Consider the following 23070-nt stretch of genomic DNA (forward strand, 5'->3'; position numbering starts at 1 on the left):
AACACAATTCTGGAAAGCAATTATCCTTCAATTTAAAAATAAACTTTTAAAAAAGGCAGCTGGGACAATTAGAGAATAAGCCTTAGATGTGCACCCTCAATAGACTTCCTAAGACTGAACCCAGACGTGGACAGACTTAACTGCCGCATCACAGGCCACCCCTCCTGGCATCTCAGAGCAAGCACCTGCCCTCTGGGAACAGTCTGGCCCCCAGGAGAGAAATGTGGCCCACAGGCCGAGGTCCCACCCCCTCACAGCTGTAAGGTAAGTCACAGGATCCCAGACGGCGGCCAGGACCGTCACCGTCATGGAAGAAGCCTTCAGGGAGTGGCGAAAAAATGCACTTCCCAGGTGGCGCTGGTGGTAAAGGACCCCGAAAATCCCCTGGAGTAGGAAACGGCAACCTTCTCCAGTATTCTTGCCTGGAGAACCGCATGACAGAGGAGCCCGTTGGGCTACAGTCCATGGGGTTGCGGAGAGTCAGACAACTGACAGGACCTAACGCGCACGCACGTTTCTTCTACACTTAATTTGCTGAGAGTTTTTACGAGTTCGATCCTTATGTCGGGAAGATCCCCTGGAGTAGGAAACGGCAACCCACCCGTGTTCTTGCCTAGAAAATTCCATGGACAGAGAAGCCTGGCAGACGATGGGGTCTCAGAGTCGGATACGACTGAGTGCGCCCACACACACGACATATCATAGCATTTGTAGCGTGGGGAAGTGGAAGCCCTCTGTGTGTCCAACAACAGAGCAAAATAGGCAAACCCTGTGGATCTATATGATGGGATTCTAAAAGTCACTAAAGTTCACGTTGAAGGTAAATGCTTGATAACATGAAAAGACATCCATGCATAGCCAAGGGAAGAAATTAGACTACACAACACCCCAATATCATCCATCCCAGGGTGTGACAGTGGTCACCTCTGCATGATAGAATGATTAGTGATCAATTTTTGTCTATTTGTTTCTGTTTTCTAAGTTTTCCGCATTCAACACATCATAGCTGAGCAGTGAAAAATGGGGGAAAATTGTAGACAAAGGTGACTTTGGCACTCCCCTGGTGGTTCCGCGGCTAAGACTGCACACCGCCAATGCCGGGACCACAGGCTCAGTCCCTGGTCGAAGAACTGTTAGCAAGATACCACATGTTGCATGGCACAGCCAAAAAATAAAAGTCAGACCAAGACAACTTTTTCTCAACAATTGCACACACACACAAAGGAAAGTGTGTGTGTGTGTGTGTGTGAGTCCCGCACCCAACATTTGCTCTAATGATTGACATTAAAGGAAAAAGAGGGGCATGGAAGGCAAAAAGCAGGGGTCCTAGGCTGGTTTCATGTACGAAAATCTCATTTTAACTACCTGCCTAGTAACTGAGTGGGCTTCCTAGGTGGCACTAGCGGTAAAGTGCCCGCCTGCCAATGCAGGACACATAAAAGATGTGGGTTCGATCCCTGGGTTGGGAAGACCCCCTGCAGGAGGGCATGGCGACCCACTCCAATATTCTTGCCTGGAGAATCCCATGGACAGAGGAGCTTGGTCGGCTACAGTCCATATAGTCACAAAGAGTTGACGTGACTGATGCTTCTCAGCACACTAGTGATTAACTGTGTTCATCTGTATTGGCAGGGGTAGGGGACAGGGGAGTGAGGTTGACGATGGGTCTGCTATGAGGAATCACAATTCCACTTTGAGAAAGTACCTTAATTAAATGCAATCTGTATGGGTTTATTTTTGCATAACCGCTAATGCTCCAGACTGCATTCCGGTGTTTCAGTGACTATATTAAGTGCTTTTGTGACCTCTAGTGGTCATGGCTGGTAAAGGCTGAGCTTGCTTCCCACAGGAAGTGGTCAGTTCAGTTCAGTTGCTCAGTCATGTCCAACTCTTTGCGATTCCATGGACTGCAGCACGCTAGGTTTCCCTGTCTATCACCAACTCCAAGAGTTTACTCAAACTTATGTCCATCAAGTTGGTGATGCCATCCAACCATCTCATCCTCTGTTGTCCCCTTCTCCTCCTGCCTTCAATCTTTCCCAGCATCAGGGTCTTTTCAAATGAGTCAGCTCTTCGCATCAGGTGGCCAAAATATTGGAGCTTCAGCTTCAGCATCAGTACTTCCAATGAATATTCAGAGTTGATTTATTTTAGGGTTAACTGGTTTAATCTCCTTGCTGTCCAAGGGACTCTCAAGGGTCTTCTCCAACACCACAGTTCAAAAGTAGTCAGGAAGGGGTCAGCTGTGCCTAACTACTTTTGTGAAGATGCAAGGGAAAGAAGAAGGAAGATTAGAGCCAAATACTATCCCCCATTTAAAAATAATATGGAATCAACAAAGTGGAAATAAGGGAATATACCTCAATATGATGAAGGCTATATACGACAGTCCTACAGCCAACATCTTACTCAACCATGAAAAGCTAAAAGCATTTCCTCCAAGCTCAGAAAGACAAGGATGCCCATTCTTGTCCCTTTCAATGTAGTATTGGAATCTCTAGCCAGAGCAACATTGTAAACCAATTACCCTCCAGTTAAAAATAAATAAACTATTTTTAAAAAGAAAAATAAATGAAATAAAAAACCTACCCTCTCATATTTTCGAAGGACCTAACAATATACCTGGAGGAATAAAACAAATGTGAAATAAAAAAAGAAAAGAACAGTTTTAAATTTTATCTTGAAGACCAAGCATGCAAAATGTGCCATAATATTTTTTTGCAGAGTAAAATGCAAAAGTGAAGAACTTGACCAGGTGTATGTAAAAATGTGTAATAAAGTAACAATAATTAAAACTGTGGCACTGGTTTCAGAACAGAGAGACTATGGGAGTGGAGTGAAATATCAGAAGGAACTCAAAAAAATTAAAATGTGGGAATTTAGTACATTATAAAGTCACATATTAAATGAGGATTTTTCAACTTGGAAAAGAATTATGTTAGAGCCTTACCTCTGTCCCTTATAATCATATGATCAGTCTCAAAAACTCTTAAAATTACTGGTAGATTTTACTGCTTAAAAAATTATAATCATCATGCCTCAAAAAAATTAAAGGATGTACTGAAAGATGAAAAAAATCAAAACTCATACACCTGAACAGGAGTTAATATACACGACAAGCAGCTTTGAATCTGGGAGGAAAAAAATGCACAGTGTGATTGAAACTCAAAACACACAAGAAGCGAATCACACATACAGAAAAACAGACAAAAAGATATGAAACCAAGAAGATGAGAAAAGTTCATCATCTCTAGTAATTTTTTTAAATTGCAAACTAGGGACTTCCCTGGTGGTTGAGTGTTTAAGACTCTGCGCTCCCAAGGCAGGGGGCCCAGGTTCAATCCCTGGTCAGGGAACCCCCGAACGCAGCAGGGTGCAGCCAAAAATAATATGCAAAGTGTGTAACCAGGATGCAAGCAAGGCCACTACGCAGAGCTCAGAGAACGCTATGGGAAATCAGCTACAGCGTAGCCTGCTACTGCTGATCCAGACTCAGTCTGGAAGGCCGTTTTGTTGCATTTTCTCCTCACTCCTTGATTAAAAAAAAAAAGTTGTGTTGTCACTTCCAGTCCCAGAAAACATACTGACTTCAGTAACTAAAATGTCCAAAACTGTGTAATAATTGAAACTTGGAATTGCATTTAAAAGTAAGGCTGCTCCCCTCTTCCAGTTTCAGCCAGAGAGAGAGCGGTGAAAACAGAAATGGAGGCAAGGGGAGGGGTCTTTAGTTCTCATTTCTGCACATTTCCCAACACTGAAGACCTTTCCTGCCCCTGACCCCTCACCTCTGACCCCTTTGGGATGGCTTACAGTCATGGCACCTGCTAGGAGTTGACCTGTACCCTCCTCTCCCCCTAGTAAAGGTAAGCTGGAGTCCTAACCAGCAATACCTAAAAATGCCTTATTTGGAGCGAGGGTCTTCACAGAGGAAATCAAGTTAAAGTGAGGTAACCAAGGTTATGCCCCAATCCAATAAGATTAGAGTCCTTATAAAAGGTGGGGGTTTGGACACGTGACAGAGCAACGTGGAGGGAAAACGGTATGAGGAGACACAGGGAGAAGACGGCCATCTACCAGCCAGCAGAGATGCTTAGAGCAGACCCTTCCCCACAGCTCGGGAGAAACCCATGCGCTGACACCTTGACTTCACACTTGGGCCCCCAGAACAGCCGGGCAGTAACCTTCTATTGTTTCTGCCACCATCTGGGATACTTTGTTACGGCATCCCACTGGGTCTGAGACAGTTGTTTCAAGATTTTTTTTTTTTTTTAATGTGGATCATTTTCAAAGTCTTTACTGAATTTGTTACAATATTACTTCCTTTGGCCCAGGTCACATGTGGGATCTTCGCCCCCGACCAGGGATCAAACCCACACCCCTGGCGTTGGAAGGCAAAGTCTTAACCACTGGGCCACCAGGGAAGTCACCCAGGGTACACTTTAAAGTATGGCAAAAGCAATACAATATTGTAAAGTTAAAAAATAAAATTAAATTTAAAAAATAAACAAATAAATAAAGTATACTCTTTCTCCTCGGGGAGTTTCATGGGGTTTTCAGAGGGCACACTCCTCACTACAGAGGACATCGCAGGTGCCTTGATGCGGGCACATCCATCTCTGCTGAACAGTTGACTGTTGCCTGTAACTCTTCTCGCTGGCCCTGGCCATCCATCGGTACAACTCCTCTGGCTTCTTTCTCGTCGCCTCTCCAAGGGGTCCTGCTGGCCGGGACACAAGAAAACTGTGCCCTGCACGGGGGCCCCCTTCCGGTCACCCGCATAGTCACACCTTTGACTTGACATCAGTGCAAACTCGGCTACTTCCTTCTACTCTGAAGCTGCAGGCTGCTTTGGTCAGCCTCCAAACACAAACTTCCCCAGTCTTGTGTCAACGAGATGATCTTGAACTGCCTCTCACTGAGCCTCACGGAGCACTTCATCCCTGACCAGCCCGGAGGGAAGTGAAACTCACAGAATATCAACTCTGTCCAAAGAAACCCTTCTTGTCATCACCAGTTTCCCCTGTCTTTTTTTTATTTTTCCAGTGCTTCTTACAGACTGGGGCTTCCCTGGTGGCTCAAATGGTAAAGACCCTCCCTGCCTGCAATGCGAGAGACCAGGGTTTGATCCCTGGGTTGCGGAGATCCCCTGGAGAAGAAAAGGGCAACCCATTCCAGTGTTCTTGCCTGAAGAATCCCATGGACAGAGGAGCCTGGCGGACTACAGTCCATGGGGTCCCAAAGAGCTGGACATGACTGAGTAACGAACTACACACTAGAGGAGAGTGAGTAGCTAAGAATAGCAAAGCCAATCCCTATCAGCTCCTTTATATTACTAAATCCAGATTAGGAAGCTCAACTCCTCCATCTGAATTACAGGAATTATCACATACCTTGGGGCCTCAGGCCAAACTGAGTCAGAAGCAATTCTGTGTTAAAGTCCTGTTATAAAGATAACACTGGATGTGGTTTTCCACCTGTCACATTGGCAAAGCTCTAAAAGAACTTTCACAGCCTTTCCCAGAAAGGGTGTGTGTGACAGTCATGCCCATACATTGTTGGTGAAGGCTAGTTTATGCAATTTTATGAGGCAAGGCGATTTTAAATAAATATCCCTTTGATCCAGTGATTTTTCTTCGGAATTTGCCCAATAGAAATACCAAAACAGTACCAAAATGGTATGAATAAGGATGTTTCTTATAGCATGGTCTATAATAACAGACTTGTAAATAACTTGACTAAGCCGCAGTAGGGATTCATTTACTATGTTGAAACCATTCATAGACATACCATGGATCTCGTCTGTAAATTCCAAGACAAAAGCAAGAACAGTAGTTGTCATGGTTCCCTCTTGGTCAAACAATTAGAAGTTGATCCATTCTTCGTGCCTGTTGACTCACTCCATGAGAAATGCTGGAAATAACTCCTTTGTAAAACTCTAATAACCCCCCAGGAGTCTGACTGACTCTAATTTAGCTGGAGAGCTCTGGGACATGTGGAGACACTCTCGTGCCTCTCAGGGCAGTAAGGGAGATACTCAGCAGATACACGTGCAATGAAGGGAGACTTCTCTGAGCCTTGTTTCCACCATCATCTACAGAAAAAAGGGACTCCAATACGATAACCTGTGTGTGTGTGTGTGAGAGCGCTTGGTAGACAGCAGATCTCTCCGTATGTTCATTATTAATACTGTGTTAGAGCACAGCATGTCTTTAATCTACCTACTTGTTTTTGGCTGTGCTGGGTCTTCCTTGCCGCACACGGGCTTTCTCTGCTAGTGGGGAGCAGGGGCTGCTCCTGGTCGTGTGCGCAGGCTTCTCACTGCCGTGGTCCTCTCGTTGCAGAGCACGGGCTCTAGAAGTTCGGGCTGTAGCAGCTGGGGTGTGACGGCGCAGCTGCAGCTCTCGGGCTCTAGAGCACAGACTCAATAGTTGTGGCGAACGGGCCCAGCTGCTCCGAGGCGTGTGGGATTCTCCCAGGCCAGGGATCAAACCTGTGTCCCCTGCATCGGCAGGCGGATTTTTAACTACTGGATCACCAGGGAAGTCGCCAGTGCATTGTTTTTGTTGTGGAAAAAACTAGGGTACCACTGCCCTTGTGGAAATGCTCTACACCGTATGGAAACTAAATGGGTTTATTAAAAAAAAAAAAGCTGATATTAACTAGCCCCTCGAGAAGGTTCTGTGGGCTTCCTGAAGTGGAGACTGCATGGTTGTTTATTGCATTATGATATTCTGATTAGAGTCTGATAAGCAAAAATCCAGTATTTTTATTAAAATGAGAGCATGCACATGTGTGTGCACACGTGTGTGTGTGCATGTTCCGTGCGCCATGAGTGTTGTGTTCAGTCAACACCTGGACCTGGGACTGGGCTGCAGATTTGTCATCTTCATCTCTGGAGTTTAAGAAATTAAAAACTGAGGTGTTAGATAATTTTTATACAGATCGGAAAATTATAAATCTCAGTGCGTACTGGCCTGGAGAATCCAGAAACAATGCCTTGTGCCTGTACTCTACTCTTTAAAATTTCGAAGTGCTCGCAGAGCACAGATCCCCAAACTTGATTAGGTGTTAGAATCACTGGGAGGGCCAGTTCATGACAGGAATTCCTGAACCTCATCTTTAGAGTTTCTTTATAAGTAGGAACCAGATATTTACATGTTTAACGAAGGCCTGAGGAAAGTCTGAAAACCAACTTTTGGGAGATGCTAGCAAACATTCCAACAAAACTAAGTCTGTCAAGATTCCCTATTTTGCACCATACTGTATAGTAAATCATTTAATCCCTGAACCTCATTTTCCTACAAACAACTAGCCCTGAACTATCAGAAGAGAAGTGTAAATAAACAGCTGTGAAAAATTTGAGGGGAAAAATAATTTTCTGTGATCCAGGAAGACCTCAGGTCCATGATTCCATTTTTCACACCCTTTATTTATTCTTCTCATATCTCCATGTTAGCTGTTTATATTCCCATCATATCCTCTGTACATAAATTCATAAAGATAGGATCACTGGATTTTCATATTTGTAGCCTCCATTGTACTTAACTCTTACAAAGAAAAAATAGATATTATAGTTACTACTTAAATGCAGAAATATGAGTTAATGTTTAGTTCTTTTAAAATAAGTAATGAGGTAGACGTTTCAGGGCACCAAAAGACTTAAGAGTCCAATCAACGAGTGCCTGCACTGCAGGTTTATTCTCCACCCAAAACAATATTATACAGCATTCAGCTTGAGACTTTTAAATGCCTGAGCACGTGGGAATCGCCTGAGTTTTGTGGAGAGGCAAGGAGAGCACAGAAGAGCTGCCCAAAATCTGACCCAGGCCGGGCAGCTGGGGGTGGGGGGCAGTTTAACCCTTTCAGAGCTGTTCTTGGGACAGAAATGAGTGGCTGCAATAAAACCCACTAACTCATCTGATACAGATTCAGCGTGCAGTCAAGAAGTATATAAAACTGTGGGAAGGGAGGGTTCTCCCAACAGCTCTGCGAGATTACAGGTTTTACTGTTGCCATTTACGAAATTAATCCTTGGAGAAAGACCACGCGCGGATTTAGCAGGACTTAAGTACAGTAGACTTGGAAGGAAAGTTATGACCAACCTAGATAGCATATTGGGAGAAGGCAATGGCACCCCACTCCAGTACTGTTGCCTGGAAAATCCCATGGATGGAGGAGCCTGGTAGGCTGCAGTCCACGGGGTCGCGAAGAGTCAGACACGACTGAGTGAGTTCACTTTCACTTTCCACTTTCATGCATTGGAGAAGGAAATGGCAACCCACTCCACTGTTCTTGCCTGGAGAATCCCAGGGACAGGGGAGCCTGGTGGGCTGCCGTCTATGGGATCGCGCAGAGTCGGACACGACCGACGCGACTTAGCAGCAGCAGCAGCAGCAAAGCCAGGACGAGGCGCATTCAGTTTCCCGGGAAACGTTAAGGTAATCATGCCTCCGTCGCTTTTTCCCACTGTCCCGGGAGGGAGGAGGGACGAGAGGCGGTGGGTTGCAGTGAACCGCACGGCATCACCTGGCCACGCGCGCCCGGCTCTCTCTACGCAGTCCGCGGAGACAGCGTCCGTCCCCGCCGGACCTATATCGGGACGGACTGCCAGCCCCCGCGGGCGCCAGGCCGGAATCCAGGTGCCGAGCCTCCGGTTTCCTTCACTTCCACCCGGGACTCTCTGCGGCCTGGACCGGCGCGAATGCAACTTCCGGCCCGACGGCGTGGCGGCTGGAGCAGCTTTGGACTAGGCTCCCGGGCGTCGCCTTTGGCGGCCCCGCGCGCGGACCATGTGGCGGCTGCTGAGTGGCGCCCGCGCCCCCGTCCTGCGAGCGACCTTTTCAGGTCAGCTGTCCCCTGTCCCCCAGGCTTCACCCCCACCCCCCCGTCGTGTGTCTCGCATCGCCTGAGGCCCCCTCGCGGGTGCTGAACCGCAAGCGGGCCTGCAGCGCCCTTCGCCCCTCACGCGGAGAGACTCGTGCAGAAGCGTCTGCGCGACGTGGGGTCGCCCCCGAGTCCCCTGCCGGTCCTTCTCGGGGGCCGAGAGCCTCGGGTCTCCCAGAGTGGAGCTCGCGGCCCACAGGACAGCTCTGTCAGGAGCGTCAAGGCGCAGAGCGCGTCAGGCCCTGGGCCTGTCGCCTTCGGGGTTTAATCTGACCTTTCTTTGTAGATTCGTGGGCAGCGCCGCCCGCGCGTGCCGGCCTGAAGACGCTGCTCCCGGTGCCAACGTTTGAAGGTGAGAGCTTATCTGGCTTTTGGTTTATAAGCCTTTCCTGTGATGGAACCTAGCGGGGGGTGGGTCAAGAGCCGGCGTTTCCTTGTGCCCCCATTCCCATTCATCCATTCAGTAGTCATGTGTTGAAGGCACACTCTATGCCAGGCAGTGTTCTAAATGCTAAAATCGTTAATGGATTATCTCCCCTATGGCCTACCACTGGTGCGAGACCCGCAGCCCCCTTCTCAGCTGCACCTAATCGGCCTCCAATTTAGACTTCTGATGTTTGCTCCAAATGAGGTCACATATGTGCATGTACCTATTGTGTGAGAAGCATTAATTTATTAATATAAAGTCAAGGTAAGCCACAATTTGATAAATCTTACACTTTTTAAAATATATTGGAAATCTCAAAAATAGATGCCTGGACCTCTGAAGGCCTCATCTTGGACACATAACTGTGAAACTACTGCACCCCTGGAGTGCATACAGCCTTGGAGAGGGGAGAAAATGTTACAAAGTTTCTCTGTTGTGTGCTCAGCCCTGTCTGACTCTTCTGCAACCCCTTGGACTGTAGCCCACCAGGCTCCTCTGACAATGGGATTTTTGCCATTTCCTTCCCCAGGGGATCTTCTTGACCCAGGGATCAAACACACATCTCCTGCATTGGCAGGCAGATTCTTAACCACTGAGCTGCCAGGGAAGCCCAAGACACATAGAAATGGCAGGGGGCAGTTTTTGTAGTCCTTAAAGTCTCCTGTTTTATATTTGACTCCATCACAGACCCATGCTTATTTTACTGTGGAAATAACTGTAAATGACTTACAAGTTAATTTTTTCCATATTGTCAAAGTGGCAATATGTGTCTTTATCAGGTGTACTGTGTGTGGCCTGGGTTTCAGCCCACCTACCTTCACCGGGCAAGCACATGGTAGGATATATACAGCTCTCAACATGAAATGCCCTTGAATAGAAAGAGCAAAGAGCATTGATCAAAGGAGTACTAGGTTGTAAGTCTCCCAGTAAAAATGTGGCAAGCAGGAGAACTTGGCTACTTTTATGTACAATATAGTATCATACTGTCTGGCTTTGCTGTTTTAACTGGATGGCCCAGATCAAATTATAAAATGTCTCCAGGCCTGAAGTTCCTCTTCTATAAAATGGAGATTAAAAGCACTACCTTCCATTTCTTTATCTGGATTATAGTTATGTGTGTATGTTTGTGTGTTCGCTTTGTGATAATTCACATTTTTTATTGGACCCTTTAATATACGTGTGTTAAACTTTTAAAAGTTTAAAAAATTTAAGAAGGAAGCCTTAAAAAAAAACAGGGCTGTAAAGTTGTTTTGAAGATTAAATGAGATAATGCATGTAAAGAATTCAGCTTAATTCCAGCACACAAAACATTCACATACACAAAAAGATGTTACCTCGGGTTATTTTGTGACTGTCTCATATCTCTATACCTTCCCTAACAGTCCCTTTAGGGTAGGCATTTTAAAAAGGCATTTTGGTTGTCAATTTAAAACTTTGCTATCTTAAAAGGTTCAAAAACATTTCTATCAACAGCTGTCATAGTCAGAAAATTCCAGTGTCAATGAAAGCACCCACAAGGTAAATCTAACACACTTTTGGAATTGTTGTTGAGTGGTAACTTTAAGGCTTTGACCTGGTGGTTATGAATCTTTCTAGGAAAAAAATGAATCCTTCAACATTGACCGAAGTCAAATCCTTTGGTTTGACTTACTCTTGGTTGTCTGTGCTCCGTGTAGGTGTCTCCATTCCTGAAAAGCCCAAGCTGAGATTTGTCGAAAGGGCACCACTTGTGCCAAAAGTGAGAAGAGAGCCTAAAAACCTGCGTGACATACGAGGTCCTTCCACTGAAGCCACTGAGTTCACAGAAGGCACTTTTGCCATCTTGGTGAGTTCAGCGTCACACGGCTACAGGACGGAAGCCAGGGACCAAGACAGACTCCTTGGGTTCCTTCTGGTCTCTTCCTCCACAGCTTTCACTAGAACTGCCACCAGCAGCTCTTTAAACTGATGTGCAGCACCCAGTAAGCATTGAGTCATAAATGTTTTTAACATTTATGAGTGAAAATAATGTAAAAGCAGGAGACGGAAGAGGTTATCTCATTTATCCCATAGTCAGACTGTGAGATCTCCTCAAACCTCTGATCAAGATTATCCATGATTTAGTATGTGGGCTGCTAAGTCACTTCAGTCATGTCCGACTCTGTGCAGCCCCATGGATGGCAGCCCACCAGGCCCCGCCATCCCTGGGATTCTCCAGGCAAAAGTAGTAGAGTGGGGTGCCATTGCCTTCTCCCAAGTATGTGGGATGTCTAGACATATCCTACTCATCAGGTAGCGTCTGTGAAAACTTGACGTCGTTACCTACACGATGGCTGTGGACGCCGGTTTAGTTCCCACCAGGCAGCCAGAGGTTTTCAAGTCCGCTTCCCAAAGCCTGTCCAGCCAGCGCCTGCCAGCCTTTCAGCACCTCGGTCTGCTCTGCGGTCCTCTCTCTGCCCAGCCACACTGGCTTCTGCTCAGGCTCACTGTGGGCTTCGCATGTGCCATTCCTCTGCCTGGAATGCTCATCTGTTTCCCTTGGCTGGTTCGTTCACTTCTGGCGTTAGCTATAAACGTCACCTCCTCAAAGAGGTCTTCCCTGGCTGTCCATTGAAGTGGGTCCACACTTGTTCTCCATTATTATCATACCCTAGGCTTTTCCTCCACCGTACTGATTAGAATGTATATTTTTACTTTCTTATGCATCATTGAAGCCACAGTTTCCATAAGAGACATAAGAATAGCACCCAGGCGTGCTAAGTCGCTTCAGTTGTGTCCAATTCTTTGCGATACTATGGTCTCTAACCTGCCAGGCTCCTCTGTCCATGGGATTCTCAAGGCAAGAATATTGGAGTGGGTTGCCATGGCCTCCCCCAGGGGATCTTCCCAACCCAGGGATCGAACCTGTCTCTGTTATGTCCCCTGTATTGGCAGGAGTGTTCTTTACCACTAATGCCACCTATTAAAACACAAATGAAGGGTATCTAAATTTCCATGTGTTTCTAATGCTTCCATTCACTTCTAGGCACTGGGTGGCGGTTACCTCCACTGGGGGCATTTTGAAATGATGCGCCTGACAATCAACCGCTTCATAGACCCCAAGAACATGTTTGCCTTATGGCGAGTACCAGCCCCATTCAAGGCCATCACCCGCAAGGGTATGGGGCAGCGCATGGGGGGCGGCAAGGGTGCCATCGACCACTACGTGACTCCTGTGAAGGCGGGCCGCCTCATAGTTGAGGTGGGCGGGCGCTGCGAATTCCAGGAGGTACAAGGCATCCTTAACCGAGTTGCCCACAAGTTGCCTTTCCCTGCCAAGGCCGTGAGCCGTGAGACTCTAGAGAAGATACAGAAGGACCAAGAGGAGCGAGAACGGAACAACCAGAACCCCTGGACCTTTGAGCGCATAGCCACCGCCAACATGCTGGGGATACGGAAGGTGCTGAGCCCCTACGACCTGACCCACCGGGGGCGGTACTGGGGCAAGTTCTACATGCCTGAGCGCGTGTAGTGAGGCTCAGGAGCAGGAATCCGCGCCTTCGTGCCCCTGAGCCAGTCCTTCGGGCCTTTGGGTACCTCTGATGTCCTAACCGAGGAGCAGCATATGAACAGATGCTCTGAAAAACTGTACGTCACCTGTCGGATTCTTTTAAGTACATTATATTAAAGTTTGAGCGTTAGCTCAAAATGATGTAACTTCTCATTGGTCACTCAGTCCCTTAAAGGATTAAGAACCAGACCTGACGGACTGGTTCTCAGCGGGAAGAGGAATGTCTTCAAGGCTAAATCACGTTTCCTTTTCCACCTCTGATACAAGTCAGCCTTTTACATACACACACTTCAGGAGCTAGTTTTTATGCCACTTGCCTAGTTACAAACTTTTACTGTTTCTGGAAAAACAGAGAAAACAGCAGTGCACAGAGTAATTGACAACATTTATTTATGCCCAGCTACCCATCTTCTCAGTCACGGAAGGGGGGATGTTGGACAATGTGGCAAGAGACATGCCCTTGCCTTTTAGCGAAAGGAACTGATAGAAAAGCTGAACGCTGTGGTCTTTGCTAGGCGGGAAACCCTCTGCGGATGGAGGGTGTTTGGCTCTGCGTCTGTGTCCCTACAGGTCCTAGCACAGTGCAGGGGCCGCCCGGTAGATCCCTACTGCTGAATGAGCGAGGGCCTGGGTCATTCAAAGGCCCATGGGCCCAGCTCCGTGTTTGCCTTGAACAAAGTTCATCTGTTTTTCAGAGCTAGCTAGCAGTGGTGGTTATCCTGTATGCAAACCAAAGGAGATACAGATTAATAGAGATATTAAACCGTTTGCTTTGAAAGTGGGCAGAAAACAGCACAGTGACTAAAGTGTCCATTTTTTCACCCCACTTTCTTAAAAAGTTAGACTTGATGGCAGAATAATTTACTTTCCAAAGTACAGACTCGTCTAAGCAGTTGAGTGGTCCTCAAGAATCGCCTACTGTGATTTTTAATGTATTTTTAGTGAATCTCTTGTACAGTAACTAATCACTGAGCTGCACAGGAACACACCTGAACCGTGAACAGAGGACAGTGTTTGGACCCGTTTGTTGTACACACGTTGCTGGCCAGTGCTGCCCGTGTCAGCTGGCAGCATGAATCAGAAGGAATAGCGACGGGTTCATTTGGCCTTCTGACCTAACATCGTCATCTCTTTGTTAGGGCTCACGGAGCAGTGGTGGTGATGACTGTGGGGCATTCAGTCACAGCATAAACCTGTTTCTTTCAGGGTCCACATTTAATTACAGAACCACAATCCTGGGGCCAGCCATCTCCGCAAAGTAACAGCCTATTGACAACTCTCCTATCCCCACCTCCCGTAGATAAAGGACTTTAAGGTGTATGTTGTAGAAATGGGGGGTGAGGGGGCGCTCCTATACTTTTGTGTAAGTGGATCAACCCACTCTGGGGCATTTTCATAGACTTGTGATATAGATCATTTCCCACTGATGCCTTAAAGTGTTGAAGAATCAAATCCAAGGATTCATCCATAGCAGAAATCAGCATAGTAAAGTGGACAGACAGCAGCTGTAAGTGGCAGGCGCTGTGCTAAGCACTGTGGACACAGCAGTGAGGAGCCATGCTCAGGGCCTATCACTGGACAATAGCCTCAGGGACGGAGGCTCTGAAGAAGGACGGGGACGCAGGGTGGGTCAAAGGTGGGACCCGGAACCGGAAGTGCAGAAGCAGCAGCGCCCAGATCTAGTGACCCCCCGCGGTGAAGCCCTGCCCCCAACAGCTGACGTCAGGGGGCTCCAGCTCCGAGTCCATTTCCTAACCGGTCTCCTTCCTATGCGTTCTCCTCCTCGAACCGCCTTCCTAACCCACCGCAAAGTGCCGTACTCCCTGCCCAGTCGCCCTGCCTGCCGCCCAAGGCCATATTCTCCTAAGTCTCCCTTTGCGTCAGTTTGAATGGGGAGATGGTTGAGGTGCTGTGTCATACGAGGTTTCACAATGGAAAGAACTCGGGAGGAGTCTGCAGCGGCCCCACAGAGGTGGAAGAAGGACTGAGAAAGCAGGTGAGGGTCCATCTGTGAGGGCTGAAAGGACGACAGAAACGGAGGGGAGATCATAGATCACACGGTAGGGTGGCCGCGGCCAGGGGCACCACTCCCGTCTACAGGCGTGAAGGACGACTCAGGGCTGCAAAAACCTTCCTCACCTCGGAAGGGAAGAACGTTACTCTGGGTTCACCCTGTGGCCCTCTTCCAGAGTTTCAGGGTGCTTCTAGTCAATAACGAATTTGTTCTCTACCATTCCATGTGCCAAAGCCTTCTCTAAAGGAGAGCCTTCGCTCCAGGAGGACCTTTGCTGCGGGAGGGCCTTCGCTGCGGGAGGGCCTTCGCTACAGGAAGCCAACACCCTTAGGCAAAGGATTCCCAGCAAAACCCTCTGCTGCCAGACCTGCTTACGGGACAGACCGCCTCTTTCTGCCTCCTCGTCCACCCATGCTCTCCCAGCTCCCTCTTCACTCGTGTCCCTGTTTCTCGGTTTTCTCCAACCGTTAACCAGCACCCAATCCCACGCAGATTAAGGCACCGGGTGACAAGCCTTCAGGACACAAGCATCTCAGGTGAAAAGCCTGACCCCCTCCCCACCGCTGGCCCCCAGAGATGGCTCACCTTTTTGGTTCTTTTCAGGCAAATATGCCCCCAATAGTAGAAGCTAAGATGATCGCAAGGATAACACAGCAGATCATGATCATGATCTTCTTCTGTTCTTCCCGACGAGGAAAGAAAAAGCACGTGAGAAATGACGTCACTGCCCAGAGGGTTGCAGAGGAAGGCAGACGGGGATGGGTCTGGGCGTGGAAGTGGATGTGAAGGGAAAGGAAGATGGATCTGGCTTCTAGAACCCAGGATGCTAAGAGACATCACCTCTCAGTGAGAGAGTCACAGATCTGAACAGCAAGCTCAGAGGATCGTTCTGCTTTACGGCTACATCACATCAGGCTCACCCCACTTACCCCAGAGCCACGGATATTCTCAGTGAGTAAGCCAAAGTCTGTTGGGGGGAATCCCTTGAAATCTAAGATCCAAATACATGGAACTTTACAGTGCATTCTTTGGGAGTTAAACCATTTTCAAACATTAGAACTTTGGATCCACCTGCTCTAGCACGCGGTTAAAAATTTTTTTCACCCCTTTCCAAAACAAACACAAGTCACCACCTGGGGCAGCCCATCAGCAAGTGTTTCACAGGGACCTGGAGCCAGAACTCTTCACAGTCAGTATATAGAGTCATTTATTTTTAAATTAGCAATTAAAATTATCCAGTTTACATTAAAAAAAAAAACAAAACAAAAAAACCCTTCACTTGTATCCAAATGATAAGCCCCAGGCCCTAGTCTCAGGAGAGCAAAGGTCTGATTGGAGCTTGGCTGCCTGCATTGCTGGAGCCAGGCCTGAGTCGGACATCACAGCCACAGGCGACGGGGGCCCCTCGGCTCCGTCCGAGTGCTGGGTGCTGGCTGAGTGAGTGGCCCTGGCACAGGAAGGCGGGGTGCCTGGGTCAGGCTGCTCCCCTCTCCTAGAAAGCACTAAAGTCAAAGCTGAAATACGAATCGGGAGCTGGCCGGGACCAGCCGGGAGTCTCGGGGGCTCACACTGGCTCAGCACAGAAACTACGCTTAGAAATTTCCTGGCTGTTGTTTCCTCCATGACGAGTGGGGGCGACAAGGAATCTATCAAGTCCACTAACCTGGGAGCGGGAAGAACTGCTGAGTGGATCTTGGCTTCCCGAGCTGGCTTAGTCCTGGACACAGGACAGCCCCACGGTCGCGCGAACGAAACCAGGCTGCAACGTGGTGTTCTCAGGACAAGCCCAGCCCCGGCAGCAAGCAGGGAGGAGTGGCGAGCTCGTCCCTCCTCCTGTCTGCTAGCGGGACCCGCCTGGTGCCCACCCCAGCCCTCTGGGTGGTCTGAATGCTTGTGCAGAAGACAGCAAGTTTCCCAGTGACATGAGAAGATCACGTTTCTACTATGATTCCTGATTTTTAGCCTAGCTCAAGTTATTCTTTTGAAGTTAGAAAATCCTCATTTCCAGTTCCCTACTTCCTGAGAGACCCATGCATATATGCACATACATGTCATACACAGGATTATAAAAATACATCTGGACACATGAAATGCCTGAATACTCACAGCTGCTCCCATCTGAAAGCTCCCCAGAGCCTGAGCCTCAAGCACCTCAGCACCGGCTGATTTTACAGGCCTGGTTACTCTGGGCCTCCCCGCAGTGGCTTCTCAGCCATTGCTCTAACAGTAAACAGCCAGCTCCCCAGACCCAGACATGAGAACGGTGACCCCACAGCCCAGCCTGCACAGACCTCAGATGACGGTCTGAGGCAGTGCGCCCCTGAGTCCACGTGAGGAAGTACAGCAGAGACAGAGGTGGAAGGTCGCCACGGAGCTCAGCACACCGAGAGCTTCATTTCAAGGCTACGCTTCAGAGAAGGCAGCTTCCGAGACCACAGCGACCTCTGCCCATGCCTCCTGCTTTCAGACAAGGACAATAAGCTGGGGGGACTGGGATCCTGCCAGGCAGGAGACTCAGGCCCGAGTCTTATGTTGCCAAACTTGGAAGAATCCCCTTGTTTTGTTAAAGATATCCCACTTTAAAACAAACTGTTACAATTCTGGGGAGAACACTCCATGAGGTAGACAGTACAGCACCTTGGGGAGGTCTCAGGTAGGCTCTCCAAGGCACAGGACAGTTTGACACATCGGAGCGGAGACAGAAGCTGGCTTGGTTCCTACAGTCCAGGAGAAGGCGCTTCAGGGCCGGTGGGGCAGGAAAGGCGGTGAGGGAGCTCAGGCTCCTCCCGGGCGAGACCGTTTGCGGGTCGGGTCCAGGGGTGGTTACAGGGAAACAAAGGAACGGGGCTCACTCTCTCAGGAAGGCCATTCACACTGCTCCCATCTGAAGGCAGGGGTGGCGGCCACACCAGGCTGGGGTGAAACCAGGCTCTACAACAGGTTGGGGGGGAGATGCTGGTCGGGTCAGCGCCCCGGGCGACGGCAAAGAGCGACAGTAAGACTCAGCCACACACCTGGAAGGCGGAGAGGAGAGGTGAGCTGCAGACAGAATCGCGGAAGAGTCAACACCCACCCGACAGCCGACAGGCATCCGCGACGGGGCCCGAGGTAAGCGCCCAGCATGCCAGAGCCCAGACGTTCTGGTCTTATTGAGTCGCTCGGTTGTATCCAACTCTTTGTGACCCCACGAACTACAGCCCGCCAGGCTCCTCTGTCCATGGGGTTTCCCAGGCTAGAATGCTGGAGTGAGTTGCCATTTCCTTCTCCAGGGGATCCTCCCGACCCAGGGATTGAACCCACATCTCCTGCTTGGCAGGCGGATTCCTCACCCCTGAGCCACCTGGGAAGATCCAAAAGCCCTGTTACAAGAGAGAGAGGGGAAAAAAGGGAAACCCCTGGGCCTCTTAGAACCCTTCCCAGGGGTGTCGGCTCCGTAGATGGACGTGTGGGTAGAGAGGCACGGTCGCTGGAGAAAGACACCCGTGCTGTGTGCAGGGCCCCCATCAGCTCCCGAATGCAGCTCAGAGGCTTGCTGGTACTGGAGTCTCCTACGCCCTCTGCCCACCCAGCCTGTCTTAGAAGCAGAAAGGCACAGCGAACAGGACACGGAAAAGTCCTGGAGGCCTGTTTCGGCTGCTCTACCTTGCGAGCTGAGCAGGCTTTGGGCAAGTTCCTAACTTCCCTGAGCTCCACCGAGATTCCCCGATGAAAATGGGGGTGATGCCATTATCCCTGAGCACAACTGGGGAGCACAGACATAGGGTGTCTTCTGTTACGAGTTCTGACTCCCGAGTCCAGGCCTGTGTGCCAGTTGGCCTGGACTCGGTCAGGGAACAGGGAAGCAACGCAGCAAGGGCTCAGCAACTTAGCGTCTTAGAAGTCGGGTAAGTCAGCTAAAAACAATGGATTGATCTGCCTCCTCATTTTACAAAATGATTTACATTCTGAATTCCTGGAATTAGGAATGGTGAGAGGCCCTGTGAATTTGGAAGACATCTCTCATCCGTGGATTTGGAGAGATACTGACTATTATGCCTTTTCTTAATGTTAATATCCTTTCCAGGGGGATTGTGAAGAGTCAGAACAAAATTCTACAAACAAAAAAATGTCAAGGACTAGAGTCCAAGTACCAGGAGGGGGAAAAAGCAAATCAATTATTTATGAGAGATCAGTCACCTGTATGTCTCAAGAAGTTGAATGGTTAGGGTTAAAACCAATAATCTGACTTTGAGATCCTCTAGTCACATGGGAGGAGGAGGAGGAAGAAAAGGCAAAAGGCAAAAAGCAAAGGCCAGCTCTGGCGTCACATCCATGTGTCTGTCACCTCAGGGACCCGCCTTCTGTGAACGTGTGAGAAAGGGGAAAACACGCAAGTTCACCATACTCTTAGTCACAGCAAAAGAATAACAGCAAACCTCCAACGCTGGGAACATGTTGAGTAATTGAGGGTATATTCACAATCTTGTTGAACTTGAGAGTCCCAAAGAGATTTGAGTGTTGTGAAATGATGCTTGTGACCTTGTAACTGGGTACCAAACTGTTGATAACACAGTCTGAATGATGTAAAACCACATCCGAGTGTGTGAACGTGCCATACGATTATCAGCAATAATATTAAAAGTTAATTCTGTTCACCTTTTCAGTGTTTACCAGCCTGTTTTTAACCATACATAATGCTGTGTTTTAGTCAGAGAAGTACTTAAGAAGTCACAGATGTCTTCACAGTCCCAGTAACAGGTCTCTCTCGCCATGCTCCTGCTACGTACATGGAACCCTGAGTCAGTGGTCAGCTCTATTGTTTTTACCAGCTTTTTTTACAAATCAATATCCTAAATTTTAAAGTCACCATCCTCTGAGGCTCTCTAGACTTTACAGACGATGATAAATGCCCACCTTGTTTTATGAGGAGTAGCTCAGACATAGAATTCCCCTAGGTCCACTGTTAGCTGTGTGCTCACACTTGGCCCTGTTACTTAACTTCTCTAAGCCTGAGCATCTTCACCTATAAAACAGAGATGATAACAGCGCCTGTCTCCTGAAGGCGGTGTGAAGGAGCCAGTGATGCCTGTACTAGGTGTTGGCACAACTGCACACTCAAAAAACCTTAGCGATCGTATCATTCGAGATCTAGCCAGTCAGCCACTCACAAAACCCTACAGCCATGAATCCCGATTCAAAGCTCCATTTACAAGGAAAGGAAAGGGAAGGCAAAGCCCATCAGCCCTTGAAAGACAGCGAGAACTCAGACGACATACCCCAGATCCCGGCTGGAGACCACACCCAGCTGAGGAGCAGGCTTGCTTGGGATGGGGAGTGAAGATGAGGTGCTCGGGAAATGAAGAACACATTGACACAGGAGCGAGAGCAGGCCCAGACCCCTCGGGTACAAAGCAAAGAGAGACCAAGGCCGGCTGCAGCCAGGACCCAAGAAGAGGACGAGACGGAGGTGAGAGCAGGCACGGGACTGACAGTGCGGAGCGCTCGGCGCGTCCGCAGAACGCCGTGAGAGGAGACGCGACCGGAAATCCCAGGCTAGGTTCTCAAGAGCGAGCCGGTCCAGAGTCCCGAGAGCCTCCCCTTTACTTACATGTCAGCGCGGCCGCCCTTACTTCAGCCCAACGGAAAGTCCGATAATCAACGCTAAAATGCCCAGCAACACAACCACTATCACAATGATAATTACCAATTTCTGGAGAGAGGGATAAGAGAAATAAAAACAAGTCATCATTACAAACCACCAAAAAGCCGGAGTCAGCCATCCAAAACCCACCTCTGCACCGGAAGCCTCTTACGGCCCCAGACAGAGTGAAATGAACAGCTGACATCGCTACATAAAGACGTCCCACTGGGCTCTCGTGTTTAAGTTGCCTCTGCACTAGCAGTGCCAGCAGGTGCAAACACGGAGCCTCCATCAGCTCCGAGCTCACGCTGCAGCCCTCACGTGTGGGCAGACGTGGCCACAACCGTCACGGGGTGTCTAAGCAGCAGTAAACCAAGATACAACGTGACTGAGATTTTCCTTTTCAGGGGGGAATATGAAGACATATTTGACACAGTCCTCCTAAATGCAAACTGCCATCCATCTCTCCCCCAAAGAACACTCCCACCTGTCAAACCCAGGACAGTGACTGAGGGTCTGAAAGTACAGGTCCTATTGTGAACAGGACAGGATTCATCATGTGAAATAACTTCCCAGCTCCCTAGACACCTGCCCAAGCAACAGGTAAAGTTGGAAGAAAAAGAACTGAAGAATGAAAATATCAGAGCACAAAGTCAGAAAAGAGCAGGCTAAAAAGCAAACCCCACCACAGCTGGCTACTGCAGTGACTGAGCAGAGATGCTCCAAGCAACAAGGGCACCAGAACTAGAGGTGGGGGCGGGCACTGGAGCAGGGTGAGGTGACGGGAAGAGCTGGGCTGGAACCCGAACTTGAATCCCAAGTTCCTACGCTTCCTAGGTGGCCAGGGACTTCAGTGATTCCCAGCTGTTTGATCTACAAGTAGAAAGCACAGGTGTGCCCTGAGAGAGAGCGTTCACATAGCCATCAGCACATAGCTGGGTTCACGGTGGGGAAAAGAGATCAAAGAGGACAGGTGTGGGCTTTCAGAATGGAAGGCAGTGCAGAGGAAGTTTCCGAAGGGCAGAGGAGCCACGTGTAACACCGGACAGACCAATAGCTCTGTCCAGCGGACCAGCAGGAACACTGGGCAGTGACGGGTCCACCCTGCAGAGCTGCCTGCCAGTGTGGGCTCTTGGGTGGAGATGGTGGGAGCCAGATCCATGCGGGACATGCTGGGGAGGGAAGGGGAGCTATTCTCCAGGGAGAGCTGACGAAGGCTCTTGGAGGAGGCCAGACAGAGGAAGGCAGGGAGATCTCAGGGACATGGATGGGGGCGACCAGGGAGAGGAGAAGCTGGCCGGTCCCTCCGAGACGCGGGGCTCACCCTGCGAGCTTCACTCTGATACTTGACCGCCTTTTTGGTGTCTGCCACGGCCCGCTCCACGAAGCCCACGGACTGGTCCATGTTGTTCTCAATACGGTCAATCATGGCGCCCTTTCCCCGGATGCAAGAGGTGGTGGCAGCAGAGACAGACACAGGGAGAGGGAGGAGACAGCAAGAGAGCGCACACGATGGACCCTGTCCTCCGGGGGCGGCGGGGGCTCACCTTCCGGGCCTGACCCTGGTACTTGACGGCTCTCTTGGTCTCCTCCCGAGCCTTCTCCACGTGGTCCACCGTGTGCATGACATTCAGCTCTATGTTATCTAACATCTCCCCCTGCGGAGGACAGACTCCGGTCACACCCTGGACACACACCCCGGGACGGTCCCAGCTCGCGTGCAGAGGCCACAGGGACACCTGGAAACCTGCCCGTGCAGCCTTCCACGGGGTAACCCCGCACACCTCCCCGTGATTGCCAGTGCTTTCCCAGGCCGAGGCGGCGGTCACCGGCCCCGAAATATTCAGTCAGTTACTTCTCCGTGCGAGACAGCGTCTGCACGCCAGGAGCATGTGGTCTAGATGCCTGGAATATCCTGAAGGGTCCCCAGCCCCTTTTTTTAAAAATGAAACATGTGAGAAGAGAAGCCAGAATACATCTCTCTCATGTTGCCAGGAGGCTGGCCTCTTCCTGGTCACTCAGATCTGAACCAAGTTCATTCAGCCTGAACCGAGTGCCCACTACTACAGAAAGTGCCTGGCGCACGGTGGGTGCTCAGTAAACAGCTGAGGTGGGGATGCTTGCTTTCTCTAAGGGATCCCCAGGCCCTGTAAGTAACAAGATGTTGGTTTTACCTGAGTTATCTGGTTAAGAGATCATGGTATCTTCGCAAGATTCCCGACCCTCCCCAGCTGCTACTTCCTGACCGGAATTCGGTCTTTCCAATTGATTTCTGTGCATCTTAAGATGGGAATTCCCTCCACCCACCTAGACCTTCATTCCATACAACCCCTGGCTTTCTGCAGAGAGAACGGCACTTACCATCACTTGAATCTCAAACCAGTTCCTCGGCAAGGCAGTGTGGGGAGAAAAAACAAGAGCGCAGATGGAGGGACAGGAGGAACAGTTTCCAAGGGCGGAAGGGGATGGAGCAGAGGTGCCCGGGCCCAGAGCAGGAAACGTGTCAAAACCAGCCACGCGGCGCTCGGGCTCCATTAGGATTCCTGCTACACGGGAAGCAGGTTCCGATCCTTTCCAGGTGGCAGAGCCACTGCGAG

At 49.4% G+C, this 23070-nt stretch overlaps 2 protein-coding genes across 5 annotated transcripts in view; one reads left to right on the forward strand and one right to left on the reverse strand.

The window, feature by feature from the left end:
• STX3 (syntaxin 3) overlaps positions 1-23070 on the reverse strand; it is a 95632-nt gene that overhangs the window by 31167 nt on the left and 41395 nt on the right. The window contains exons 9-11 of one of the 4 annotated variants that reach the window (XM_070383262.1): positions 22021-22131; positions 15439-15530; positions 14038-14856 (exon numbers count right to left, since the gene is read on the reverse strand). In XM_070383262.1, the coding sequence (XP_070239363.1) occupies positions 15453-15530; positions 22021-22131 (189 nt within the window). In that variant the 3' untranslated portion in view covers positions 14038-14856; positions 15439-15452. Of the gene's footprint in view, positions 1-14037; positions 14857-15438; positions 15531-16042; positions 17868-20440; positions 20543-22020; positions 22132-23070 lie in introns of those variants that run through there. The other 3 variants (XM_070383260.1, XM_070383264.1, XM_070383263.1) reach the window with 3 other exon arrangements.
• MRPL16 (mitochondrial ribosomal protein L16) lies at positions 8559-12980 on the forward strand. Its single transcript, XM_005906425.3, has 4 exons — positions 8559-8844; positions 9170-9235; positions 10987-11135; positions 12315-12980. Exons 1-4 carry the CDS (start codon positions 8790-8792, stop codon positions 12798-12800), a joined length of 756 nt encoding a protein of 251 aa, XP_005906487.2. The 5' UTR covers positions 8559-8789; the 3' UTR covers positions 12801-12980.

This window comes from Bos mutus, chromosome 15 (genome assembly GCF_027580195.1).
Source record: "Bos mutus isolate GX-2022 chromosome 15, NWIPB_WYAK_1.1, whole genome shotgun sequence".
Taxonomy (NCBI): domain Eukaryota; kingdom Metazoa; phylum Chordata; class Mammalia; order Artiodactyla; family Bovidae; genus Bos; species Bos mutus.

Excerpts from the sequence above, each read along its gene's own strand:
- MRPL16 (XM_005906425.3), top strand. The coding sequence starts at position 8,790 with ATGTGGCGGCTGCTGAGTGGCGCCCGCGCCCCCGTCCTGCGAGCGACC. Across the intron at positions 8,845-9,169 it reads CCTGCGAGCGACCTTTTCAG|ATTCGTGGGCAGCGCCGCCC; the intron begins GTCAGCTGTCCC and ends CTTTCTTTGTAG. Across the intron at positions 9,236-10,986 it reads CCCGGTGCCAACGTTTGAAG|GTGTCTCCATTCCTGAAAAG; the intron begins GTGAGAGCTTAT and ends TGCTCCGTGTAG.